This window comes from Giraffa tippelskirchi, chromosome 7 (assembly GCF_054371585.1).
Source record: "Giraffa tippelskirchi isolate mGirTip1 chromosome 7, T2T-mGirTip1v1.2.pri, whole genome shotgun sequence".
NCBI classification, from domain to species: Eukaryota; Metazoa; Chordata; class Mammalia; order Artiodactyla; family Giraffidae; genus Giraffa; species Giraffa tippelskirchi.
Window position 1 is genome coordinate 18,575,760 of NC_137281.1, and position 13,433 is coordinate 18,589,192.

A 13,433-nucleotide genomic window follows, 5' to 3' on the forward strand; every position below is an offset into this window, starting at 1 on the left:
CTCTCGTTCTTGGCTAGTGGTCCCTCCCATATCCCATGCCACCTCCAATTTCTGAAGCAGAGTTATAAATATGTGAAGAAAACCAATACAAGGTGGAGTTTGTGACTGTGTAAAATCCTTTCCATAGAAAAAAATGAAGGATAACATTGTCCACTAAAAATAACCAGGGCACCTTGGAGTAAGGACTGACGCTAGAATTGGGGCTGAGATAAAAAAATAGATGAGCTTAGTGGAGAAGGAAATGGCAACCCACTCCAATACTCTTGCCTGGAAAATCCCATGGACGGAGAAGCCTGATAGGCTACAGTCCATGGGGTCACAAAGAGTCGGTCACAACTGAGCGACTTCACTTTCACTTAATATTTTCTGTGCTTATAAAAATAATCTATTTTGGTGGACATTATTTGCCAGTTATATATATGAGAGAGAAAGGAAGAGAGAGAGTGTATGTGTGTGTGTGTGTGATGAGGGGGGATGATATTTTCTATTCCTATATTTCCCTGTTATTAAATAAACTTTTTTTTTTTAGTTTTCAAAAAAAAAAAAATAGATGAGCTTAGAACATCTAACTGTGCCCAGAAAGTGAGGACACGCTTACAGCGTGAGAGGGATGTACCCACGGCACATAGAAGCCAAACTGAATGGGCTTCAACTAACCAAACCAGGACAGTTGGAGCATTAAAATAAGTTGGGACTTCCCTGGCAGTCCAGTGGTGAAGACTCCTCGCTTCCACTGCAGGAAGCATGAGTTCAATCCCTGGTCAGGGAACTACGATCCCACATGCCACACAGTGCAGTCAAAAAAAATGACAGTACTCAATTATCCCTTTGGATAAAATAGGAAACCATGGGTCCACAGTGATAGAAATAACTTGATGAGGGACAGGGTATTTATATATTTCAGAGCTCTTAAATTTGTATTAAAAACAAAGCAAAAATAATAAATAAATAAATGTACTTAACTACAAAAGGGAAAAGACTAACTTCATAGTGGAGAAGTCTGGCAGATACCGCCTTACTTGAGTAATCAAAGTGAGAATCAGGAACAGGACAAATCAACACCATGTGCCACTTTGGCAGGACACACTGAGACCACAGCAGCACCCCTTCTGAAGTGTTCCTGCCAAAAGTGCAGGAGCGGATCTAATCCTAAGGAAAGGCCAGATGAGCCCAAACTGAGGACTCTTCTGCAAACCACTGGCCTGTAATCTTCAAAAGTATCAAGATCATGAGAGTCAAGGAAAGACTGAGGAACTGTTTCAAGACTGAAGGAGACTAAAGAGACGTGACAGCTCAGTGCAACAGTGATACGATGCTGCACTCTTTTGCTATAAAGGACAGCTAGTGGATCTCAAACAGGTTGGAGGACTGGGCAGTAGTAATGCATCAGTGTTAACTTGCTGATTTTGATGGATGTCCTTCTTGGGACTTCCCTCGTGGTCCAGTGGTTAAGAATCCTTGAAATACAGGAGACAGGGAACTAAGTTCCCACATACCGCTGGGCAACTAAGCCTGAGAGCCACAACTAGAGAGTCTGTGCACCGCAATGAAAGATCCCACATGATGAAACAAAGATCCTGTGAGCTGCAACTAAGGCCCGATGAGGCCAAATAAATACATAAAAAGAGAATGCCCTTCTTTAAAAGAAAACGTGAGTGTGATGGGGCATCCGGCTGGCAATTTATACTTGAGTGGTTCAGGAAAAAAAATTATCTACACTGTATCTAAACTTTCAAGATTGTTTCAAAATTTTCAAAGTTATAAAAATGCCAAGAGAGAGGTTAACAGTGAAGCACAGGAAATCATAGCCACAATTCCCTATAAAAGTCATGTATTTGATATTTTTATGACAAACCACAGACACCAAAGTTACATGCGTGGACCATTACTGAATGACAGTGTTTGCAGACAGTCCTGACCTTTAATAGCGTCGTATTATTAAATGTCCCATGGGGTAGGAAATGGCAACCCACTCCAGGATTCTTGCCTGGAAAATACCATGGACAGAGAAGCCTGGTTGGGGATAGTCCATGGGGTCGCAAAGAGTCGAACACGATTGAACAACTGAGCAAATACACACATTATTAAATGTACATGAGTATATAAGACATTCTACCCTTAGATAGCCACAGAAGATGATTTTTTTGTTTATATTTTTTCCAGAATATAATGGGAGCTGTACTGAAATTAAACAATAACAACATACACCAGACACACAACAACTATATCTGCAAAGCTCCCTAACCACCACCATCCCCACCTTCCATCAAAACTGTGCACATTCACAATTGTGGTAATTCGGGGAAAGAAACTAAGTAACTCAAAAAGGAGAAGAGACCCTCCTAGGGTCACAAGCTAACAACTAAAAAAGCATGAACCAAGACATTTCAGCCAAAATTATCTAAATACTATCACAACGTGATTTGAGAAAATCTAGAAGGCTTTCTAACCCAATGACCATATCACAGAGCCAGAACCCCTGGGTTTTATATCATTTAACCCTAAACGGCATGGTTCCAAATCCATGGTGGCATGGGTGTTGACTGCAGCTGTTGGGCTCAGCAGGAGGGGGATCATTTTTTCTGACCATAGGAGCTGTGGTTCCAACAGTCTGGGGTGAATGTCACTGCTGTCTTCCCCTTCCTGCCCTCCAGCCACTTGACTCCAGACAGAAAGTCACGGGAATTGCAAGGCAGAGCAGGGAAACGAAATCCCCAACTTCCTGACTGGAGGACTTAAAGGGCATGTCAGCAAGATCAGGAAGAGGAGGAGCTGGACAGGGTGATGCAGGGTTAATGAGTTTCTTTCTGCCTCACCTCTGAGCTCAGGGATCTGACTCCGAACAGCAAACCAAAGGCTTTGATAACAGAACTATGGGATTAACTACCAGCCAGGTCCCAGAACAGCCACCAGGAACATCACATACAGGAAAGAACTGAGGAGTACTATAAAGGCTTTGAAAACTAGAACATTTCAACCAAGATGGGTTAGAACTTGTAGCCTGAACCTAATTAGGTCCATTGTCTACTTAAGAAAACAAAACAAAACATCGAGATTCTCCTTAGACTTTAAACAAGACCCAGAATCTCATAACATTAATATTCAAAGTATCCAGAATGCAATCCAACCTTGAATAGGGAAAATGTTAGTCGCTAAGTCATGTCTAACTCTTTGCGACTCCATGGACTGTAGCCTGCTGGGTTCCTTTGTTCATGGAATTCTACAGGCAAGAATACTAAGTGGGTAGCCATTCCCTTCTCCAGAGGATCTTCCCAACCCAGGGAACGAACCCAGCTCTCCTAAATGACAGGCAGATTCTTCATCATCTGAGCCACCAGGGAAGCCCCAAAAGCCTACAGCACCTGCTATTCCCAGGCATTCTCCCATCCAAGTACTAACCAGATCCCTGCTTAGCTTCTAATATCAGATGAGATCAGGTGCATTCAGGGTGGTATGGCCAGAGACAAAACTTACTTGGTACACAAACAAACAGGAAAATCTCAACTTGCAAAAGATAATCAACAGACACCAACCTCAAATGACAAAAATCAAAATGACAAAAATGCTTGAATTAGAAGATAGATTTTAAAGCAGCTATTATAACCATGCTCCAAGAATAAAGACAAACAAATGAAAAGATTTTTTAAAAGTCTTAGCAAATAAATAAAAGATATAAATACAATAACCCAAGTTAAAAATTCATTGGATGGGCTCAACAGCAGAATGAAAATGACAGAGAAAAGACTCAGTGAACTTAAAGACAAATCAAGAGAAATTATCTGATGTAAACAGAGGGGGGAAAAAAGATTGAAAAACAGAACAAAAGTTCAGAGACCTATAGTATAAATTCATTTGATGTCTTCATTTCTCAAGGGAATTGTGAGAATGTGTGCAGAAAAATGTATCTGGGGGAATTCCCTGGCGGTTCAGCAGTTAGGATTCTGTAATTTCACCACTGAGGACTTGGGTTCCATCATCAGTCAGGAAACTAAGATCTCATAAGCCACTCTGTGTGGCAATAAAAAAAAAAAAAAAGAATTTTATAAAAGAAAAATATTTGAAGAAAACGATGGCTGAAAATGTCCCAAATTTGGTCAAACACAAACTTAAAAGATTCAAGAAACTCAGCAAACCCCAAACAAAATAATCTCAAAGAAATTCACACCCAGATACATCGTTAGCAAACATCCAAAAACGAAGATAAAGTGAAAATCTTAAAAGGAGTCAGAGGAAAAAATCACATCATTACAAGGAGAGGAACAACAAGGTGAATGGCTGCAGGTTTCTCATCAGGAAACACGAGGCCAGAAGGAGGCGGCAGAATATTTTTAAAGAACTGAAAGAAAAGAACTGTTGACCCAGAATTCTATATCCAGCAAAAATATCCTTTAGGAATGAAGATGAAATACAGGATATTCTCAGATGAAGGAAAATTAAGAGAATTAGTTGTTGGAACTGCTTGGAAAGAAATGCTAAAGGAAGTAAGGGAGGAAATGATAAGAGGGAAGCTTGGAACTTCAGGAACAAAAATGATAATATCCAAGTAGATCAAACATATTACCTCCTCAGCAGTTCTCTAAACAATGTATAATGATGGAAAGCAACAATTTAAATGTTGTCTGCTGAAGTTTTTAGAGAATATATATATATTAATACGTAGCATATAACACAACCACATAAAGCAGGGAGGGTAAAGGGATTGCACATTCCAATTTTTTATTGGAATTTATTGCACATTCCATATTCTATCAAAGTGATAACATATCAATTCTAAACACATGGTGAAAAGGTTAAGTATGTGTATTGTAACTCCTAGGGAGATCACTGAAAAAACAGAGTAAAATATTAGACAAATTAAAATGGAATACTAAAAATTATTAAACTGATATGAAAGAAAGTAGGAGAGGAGACACATAGGGATGAAGGAGTGGGAACAGGATACAAATAATAAAATTACAAACCAAAATTCAATTATATCAACAAATTACATTAAATTCAAATGGTTAAAACATACAAAGATTAAAACACACAGATTATCAAAATATGTTTAAAAATAAAAGATCTAATAACAATGACACACTGTTTATTAAAAACCTACTTTAAATGTAATGATAAAGAGTAATATTACTCTTTATGTAATATTAGTATGATGAAAAGGTCAATTCACCAAAAAAATATAACAATCCTGGGATTTCCCTGGCAGCCCCAGTGGTTAGGACTCTGCACGCGCACTGTCAAGGGCCTGGTTTCAATTCCTGGTTGGGGATTGATCCTGCATGCCTCACAGAGTGGCCGATAAAAACATAATACCTCTATATAAAACAATCCTCAGTGTGTATGTCCCTAACAAGAAAAGTTTCAAGATACAGGAAACAAGTACTTGGGAATACAGTATGGCGATTTCTTATAGCTACCTCTGGATGTATATATTTCCCACCAATTCCAGTTAGGGATTACCCTAGAGAAGCGTAAACTTACGTTCACACACAAATCCACACGTGAATATTCACAGCAGCTTTATTTATGATAACCAAAAGCTGGAAACAACTATATGCCCTCAAAGAGCGAAGGGACCAAGAAGCTGCAGTGCACCCATACAATGAAATATTAAGCAACAAAAAGGGTACACACACAGTACTGAGGGATCTCAAAGGCAAGACACTAAGTGAAAGAAGCCAGTCTCAAAAGACTGTTCATGTATATTGTCTGATTCCACTTACATAATGTCCTTCAAGGAGCAAAACTATAGAGACAGAGTTGAGATCAACGGTTGACACGGGTTTAGGGTGACGGGAGGGTATGACTACAAAGAGACAGCATGAGGGAATTTTTGCGGTGATGGCATCACTCTGCATCCTGATTATGGTGGTGGTTCCATGAACTTATATATGTGCAAAAACTCTTTGAACTGTATGTTTTTTTAAACAGTCAAGTTTAAGGTATGTTAAAAATAAAATAAAATAATTTGAATGAGGCTATTAGAAATAAAACCAACTTTTTATTAAGCTCAACTTTTAACTATGAAAGCAGTCATTTTTTTTTGTTTTGCAGGGGGCACACCTCATGGCTTGTGTGATCTTAGTTCCCTGACCAGGGATTGAACCCGAGCCCCGGCAATGAAGGTGTGGAGTCCTAACCACTGGACTGCTGGGAATTTCCACAGCAGTAATTTTTTAAAAACCCAATGGATATTTTCCCTACAGTCTCCACGAAAGGGAAACTTGCTACTTGAAAAAATCATATTTTCTATACAATACACTGAGTTTTGTCTCAGTGTCTGACATTCAGTGAAAGCCATTCCAGGTAGAGATGTTTATAACCTCTCCTCAAATGATTAAGGCTATGTCTGAAACTGTTGAACTGCAGAGCAGATGTAGACAAACTACAGCCCATAGGCCAAAGCCAACCTACTGCCTGTTTTTGTAAAGCTTTCCTGCAACACAGATGAACTCAGTTTTTTTTCCAGATTGCCTGTAGTTTCTTTCACACTCACCAGCAAAGGTGAATAGCTATGGTACTGTTTGGCCCACAAAGCGTAAAATATTTAATATCTGGCCTTTCTCAGCAAAAGTTTGCTTACCACTGCTATTGAATAACAACAAAGCATCACCACTGGGAAAGGCAAAGGCCACAGTCAGCCTGGCAAAGAGAGCTTGAAAGCCCTGAATACCTTATTCGAGACTGATTCCGTCGCACGCTCTTCTTTTTTGTTTACTAATGGGCTGGGCTCTGGTTTAGCTGGACCAACTTTTGATCTAGCCAAACTTAAAAATTCACTAATGGAATCTTCTTTCTTTTCTTCTTTAGAAGTATCCCATCTGGATGGTTTTCTTGATTCTGAAAGGTAGAACATAGACCTAATGTCAGAATTAGCAAGCAAAAGGCAAGCTCTACATTATGGCTCTTTAAATTCATTCAAGAACATCAGTGAGCCTTTAGGTCCAAGCACTGTGCGAGGTGGTCGGAATGTGGCAGATGCTGAAGCAGAGCCCCAGACATAAACTGTGTACACCTGGACCATGTCAGCATGAGCTGATGTACGCATATAAACAATCCTTTTAACAGGAGAGTTTGCACTGCTTGTACCCTACGGGTTAGATGGGTAGTTGAACTGCTTGTACCCTTTACTTCTGTCTTCCCAACAGGGTAGGGGCTGAGACCACAGTCAGCACATGGACCTGGGGAAGCCCTACTCACTGTCGGAACCTCGGTGCTGTGGAACTTTTTCACTTGATGCTTGAGTCACAGGTGAGGAAGCTGTCTCAGGAATCGTCAGAAAGTTGAAGACTGAGTATTTGTCACGTTTCACTCTCGGTAAGCCAACTAAAGTTGAACTGGGGGTTGAAAAGGAAACATATATATAATTTTAATAACAACTGCAAGGATAAAATCAAATTCCTGTGAAGCTGCTCATCTCCTATTTTTCACCAGTAGCCCTTCTGCTGCTGCTGCTGCTGCTGCTAAGTCGCTTCAGTCGTGTCTGACTCTTTGTGACCCCATAGACGGCAGCCCACCAGGCTCCCCCGTCCCTGGGAATCTCCAGGCAAGAACACTGGAATGGGTTGCCATTTCCTTCTCCAATGCATGAAAGTGAAAAGTGAAAGTGAAGTCACTCAGTTGTGTCCGACTCTTAGCGACCCCATGGACTGCAGCCTACCAGGGTCCTCCATCCATGGGATTTTCCAGACAAGAGTACTGGAGTGGGGTGCCATTGCCTTCTCCAAGTAGCCCTTCTACTTGACTGAAAAGATCCCTTAAGATGTTTTTGCTTCTCAAAGCAATTTTAGAATTTGGAATGTCCAACTTTAGGAGTCAGGAGTGTTTTGTTATTATAATAAGAGCCAGAATTTAACTTTGACAATGGATTTCCATGAAGAAAAAGTTTCATTGCTAAAAATATGCCTAAATTTTCTGACAAAATCTCTGATTCAACTGGATATGCTTTCTTGCCATGTTTACAATCAGATAAGTTGTTGAATTCATGTAACAAATCAGAAAACATAAGTTTCATTTAAATGTAAACTCTATGTGCAGGATTAAAAAGGTGACAAATTAGACATTTTGTTTTTGTAACTTGACATATCTGAGTTTCCTATCTTCAGTACAGAATAAAGTTTGCTAAATGAAGGTCTGCTTATTTTTTTAGTAACAAATTAAAACAAGTTAAATCTGCAAAGTCCACAGTTCCAAGCACTTACAAGTAAGTTCACCTAGAAAAAGGAAATTTAAATGAGTATATAGGGGGAAAGTAAGCTTTAACACAGGGGCATAAGTACTGACATAAAGGCGGGTTTATCCAACTTACTCTGGATAAGGGTCAGGGACATTAAACCTCTTACACAGAAGCTTGTCAGGGTGCCACTCAAATGTGTCTCGGGTAAGCTTCCCAAACATCTTCATCTTCACGGCCGACTGCTTGTCACTGACGTCATTCTGGGAAGAGACAGTCATCTGTTTCACCAAGTGGCCACATGGCTGGCCTGCTTCTCCATTTACGAGTTTTCAAACAATCTCCCCAAATTTCAAAACAGCTTATGCTATATATCTGCTAAAGTACACTGGAAGTTAAAAGAACAAACCTATTTCTTATTCTATAGTGCCATGTATATTTTGATGCTTTTCACCAAAAGATTTAATGCATTTGGCTACACAGTGTTTTCATTTTAAAAATTCAGCATTGTAGGAGGTACTTCCCTGGTGGTCCAGTGGTTGAGACTCCGCCTTGTGATGCAGGGGACATGGGTTTAATCTCTGGTTAGGGAACTAAGATCCCACATGCTGTGGAGCAACTAAGCCCACGAGCCACAACTAGAGAGCCCGTGTGCTGCAACTAAGATCTGAGGCAGCCAAATAAATAAAGTAAACAAATAAATAATTTAAAAGAATTAAAAAAAAAAAATTCACCACATAGGGAATGGTGGCAACAGACCTCTTGGTCCCGAGGGACTTCCACCTGATCAGAATCGTCCTCCTCTTTGGCGTGAGTGAACCGGGAGGACAACGTTGAATGGGAAGATGCGTACAGCAGGGCTGCCCGGGCAAACTCGTCCCGTTCTCGGCCTCGCTCCCACTCTGTCATACTGGGATCCAGACAACGTTCCAGAGCATCTATGGGAGAGAACAAGGAACTGCTTCACTCCTAGGAAAAAACAGGGAGCTTATAGGAGAACAAATCGTGCGCGCCACTGTAGAGTTCATCAGAGCAAACACAAATCGTTAGCCTGGTTTTGAAGAGCACGGCACTGAGGTACTTGGCAGGTAATTGTGCTCCCTTCCTCAAAATGGTGTTTTTATCCGAAGCACCAATAGTCTACCATGGTAAATAGTTTGATAATAAAATAATTTGTTAAGTAAATGTTTTATTAACCCCCGAAAATGATGCTTTGGTTGAATTCTGCCTCCTGCATGTAACAGAGAAAAATACTGGGAGACTAATGCTTGACTCAGTTTTCAAAGCCAGCAACTTATTACTAGTACTAGACAGTGAAAATTCATCCACACTGTATTCCTAAGTTTGAGCAGAAAACACTTCTTTCTCTCTCTCTTTTTTTTAAGTCAACAAGAAAACATCAGGGATGTAAATTCTTGGCACAGTACACAAGGATATGCTTTGAAAAACCAACCCCTCTAATTTGAGGACAAGCTCTCTTAGGACTTCTGCGTATATGAGCAAGCTCGTCCCTCAGCCTTGCCATATTTACTTCATAGATCACAGAGTGACTTTTTTTTCATGTAAGGGTTCAACAGCCAACTATCTTTGTAAGTCAAACTTTAGACTATGATTTAGAGCTATATGGTTAGGATCTTAAGACAGAGTGGGAAATGACCTTGTTCTCTTGGCAGGAAGTGCAACCCTTACACAGAAGTCAAACATTTGCAAACAGAAAATGGTCTGTAATTTAGCATTAGCCAAGGCACGCTCTCTATTTAAACAGCTATCTTTGGGACCCGAGATACAGAGAAACACAGGCTAATTGTTCTTGCTTTCTTAGGTCAAGAGCCAGGGCCTGGCATCTTTACAGTGTTCACAGCAAGGCAAAGTAAAACTGCCAGAGCAGGCTACCTCAGTTCTGAATCTGGGCCTCGGGTCAGAACAGTAAGAACACTCCCCCTGGTGACATGTGGGAGGCCCAGGCCTAGCACCCACCTTTCTGCCCCCGTTTCATATTCACTAAAAATTCTTCATATCGTTTTTGCTTTTCTGGATCTTTAGCAAAAGGTTTGAAGTTGCTGCTTCTTGTGGCTGTCCCTCCACTCAATGCCATGTGCCACGAGCAGTGTCCGGCGTCTGGAGACGAGGGCTGCGGTCTGCTGCCTGAGGCACTCTGGGCCAGGCTCCTGGCCCTGAGCTGAGCGGCTTTAAGGTCAGTTGCCTGCTTCGCTTCTTTGAGTCTCTCTTTATCTTTTTGGGACAGAAATTCTAACACTGAAGTGGGTGCCCCTACAAAGAAACAGTAAGAGCAAGAGAGGAAAAATGTTGTTAAGACATCTATATTCACATTGCTCTCCACATGTACATTTTCAATATCACAAATTTATGTAATTGGAGGGGAGTATTTTACATGTAGTGTTTCATCTGTATTCATACTGTCCCTGTGAACTAGACAGGAATAAAATAATGACACCTCCATTTTACACTTGGCAAAAGTGGGGGCCAATACTTTAGTGTTTACCAGGCCAGTGAGTGCTCCTAGAAAGAGGAACCTGACATTGCAGTCTCCAGGCCTCGGTCTGCGATGGCCACCATCAGCACAAGCCCTGGCTCAGAGCACAGTTACCCGCACTGGTGTCGCAAATGCCCACTGAGCACCTACTCCATGCTGGGCCTGGGGCTGGGAGAACAACACATATGAGGTCCTGCCCTCACTAGTGAGGGAGATGGACCCTAAAAAAAGCAAGAATCAACACCAGAGGACTGCCATGAGAGGAGGACTATGGGGGGAAAAAATAAAAACAGAGTGACCTAGATGAGAGGTCCGGTCATAGGGGCAGAGAGAGAGATAATTAACAAACAGTGGGCAGGGAAAGCCTGGAAAGTCTCTAAAAAGATAATATCTGAGGTAAGTTCTAGTAAAAAGAAGGAGCTGGGAATTCCCTAGCGGTCGAGCAGTTAGGACTCTGCACTTTCACCGCCTAGGGCCTGGCTTCAATCTGTGGTTGGAGAACTAAGATCCTGCAAGCCTCATAGCAAGGCAAAAAAAAAGCCAAAACAGGAGAGAAAAGAGAGGCAGAGGAAAAGTGAAGGCCCTGAGGCACATCACGGTGGCAGGTTCAGAGGGCAGGAGGGAGGATCACAAGGCTGGACTGCAGCAGGGTTCAGGGAAAGTGGAGGAGGCTGTGGACTGAAAGGCAGGCAGGGTGGGGTCCACAGGGCCCCGAGAGCAGTAGGGGAGTATTTTAGGGGAGTGGGAGGGGAGTGACGTAATTTGGCGGCTGTTGAAGGGAACTAAGGCGGCAGGGAGGAGGCTGCTGCAGTGATCCAGATGAGAGAAGGTGGGCACAGAGTCCAGAGTGGAAGCAGTGGAAATGCAGAGAAGTGGACGGGGTCCCCAGGCATGGTGAGGGTAGACTGAGAGGACTGGCTGAGGGACTGGGTAGGGCAGGGGGAGGCAGAAAAAGAAAGGTGCTAAGGATTAGGATTCCCATATTCTAGGCTGGGCAGGAGGTCACTGGTAGTACCATTGACTGAGAAGGGGAAGGCTGCAGAAAGAGCAACTTTGGGGAAGGAAGTGGGAAACCAAGAATTCTCATTTGGTCTATTGTATTTGAAGCTCCCAAAGCAAGTCCAAGTGCATCTCTCAGTGGGTCTTTGGGCTCCAGCCTACAAGGGGATTCTCCATATCTGTTCATCCTTTCAGACACACTCATTCCTCTCAGGGTTTCAGGAAAAGAGCTACAGTACCCCTTTCCCCTGAGGAAAAGAAAAGATACGTTCCCAGGCTGTGCAGAAAAAATGAAGGTACACATGGCCCTGGTCTTCACCTCATTCTTGGACAACTACCAAAAGTCTGGAAGCTGCTGAACTTAAGACAGGGCTTATAATTTTAATGACATGACTCAAACTGATGATGGGAAAACAAGTGCTAAGTAGAGGATGTGAACAGTTAAGTATGCCAGTCACAATCGACAATTTTTATTCTCACAGCTTGGGAATACAAAATTATGTAAAAAACTTCAATGGGCAAAGGACTTTCCATTTTGCTTTCGGTAGCTCAGGTTATTATAAATGTCATGATTTTAACCTTCTCCGTGGCACATACCTTGAATAGGCGTCTCTCCTAGCAACTCTCCCCGCTTGCAGGCATTCAGCTGGTGCCTACTAAGTGTCCCTGGGTCATTTGTTGGCTTCCCGGCTGACTCTGATAATACCTGAAGTAAGTGGGAGTTCTCTGAGGTTGCGGCCACCACAGGTCTGAAATAATGCACCGGTCGATAGTCTCTTGGCAAATCGGGTGGTGGATAAATCTTAAAAAATATACAATAAAGCAAAACTCAGAATATGCAGGCAGCAAGGTGATGACGTTTTACTGAACCAAGAAAGCTCATTACCTCTGGGCGTTGTTAATCCCACCCTTTCCTAGGCAGGGCGGCAGCCCCAGGAACAGCCTGCTCAAGTGCCCAGGCAATACCCATCCTGGATGTGGAGGGGTATCAGAACCACCTTGTTCTCAAGGTCAGACATTTTAGATATCACCCCTGATCACTCTTAACAGAGATGCTACTGTGCATGCTTTATATCATGGGAACAATAATGATAACATAGTTAATGCAACTGGTTCACATGGAGAACTGGTCCACTGTGAATTAGAAAACTTAGAAAAGTATGATTCACAGCTTAGCTTTTAAAAAATAACTTTAAAAAAGTTTTTTTTTTTTTTCCTGTAATCTCTCCTAGTTTAATGTTCAAATAGTATGACTGATAAAAAATGGTGTTAGAGTGCTGGAGATATATTTGAAGAGTATTATGTCTTGGCTTAACTTAGTTATTTTTAAATTCAGTATTCTTTTTCTGGTTATGTTTCAGTTTCAAATGGGAGTTTCAGGCCTTATTTTTTTTTATCAAAAAAATTTTACTTAATTTCAGTACTCCACTGAAATTAAAGTACATTTGGGGAATTCAGGCATTCCTGATGGTGGAACAGATAAGCTACAAGAAAGCACTAGACATTTTAAAATTACTGCTCCAAATGGTCTTCCTTGCTCCTGGTCTAACAAATACATGTTTAAGGACAGTCCTATTTAATCCATTTTCTAGATTTTTTAGCTACCTTGCATTCTGAGCTCTGTAATCAGTGAATCACTGAATGCTCTCAGCTCCAGCCACACACTGCACTCACCTGGGGGGTTTAACACTACTGGTGCCTGAGTTCTGTCCCACAAAAAATGTCAGCTGTGGGTGGAGTTTCCCAAATTTCCCAGGTGGCTGTAAGGTG

At 41.6% G+C, this 13,433-nt stretch overlaps 1 protein-coding gene across 6 annotated transcripts in view; it reads right to left on the reverse strand.

Annotated features, from left to right (window-relative positions):
• The window catches only part of GPATCH1 (G-patch domain containing 1), a 56,764-nt gene that overhangs the window by 13,725 nt on the left and 29,606 nt on the right, over nucleotides 1-13,433 (reverse strand). For 5 of the 6 annotated variants that reach the window (XM_081510416.1, XM_081510415.1, XM_081510413.1 and 2 more), the window contains 6 exons: nucleotides 12,261-12,465; nucleotides 10,148-10,441; nucleotides 8,930-9,108; nucleotides 8,306-8,433; nucleotides 7,198-7,334; nucleotides 6,671-6,837 (listed from right to left, as the gene is read on the reverse strand). In XM_081510416.1, the coding sequence (XP_081366542.1) occupies nucleotides 6,671-6,837; nucleotides 7,198-7,334; nucleotides 8,306-8,433; nucleotides 8,930-9,108; nucleotides 10,148-10,441; nucleotides 12,261-12,465 (1,110 nt within the window). Of the gene's footprint in view, nucleotides 1-6,670; nucleotides 6,838-7,197; nucleotides 7,335-8,305; nucleotides 8,452-8,929; nucleotides 9,109-10,147; nucleotides 10,442-12,260; nucleotides 12,466-13,433 lie in introns of all 6 variants that reach the window. The other variant, XM_081510414.1, reaches the window with a different exon arrangement.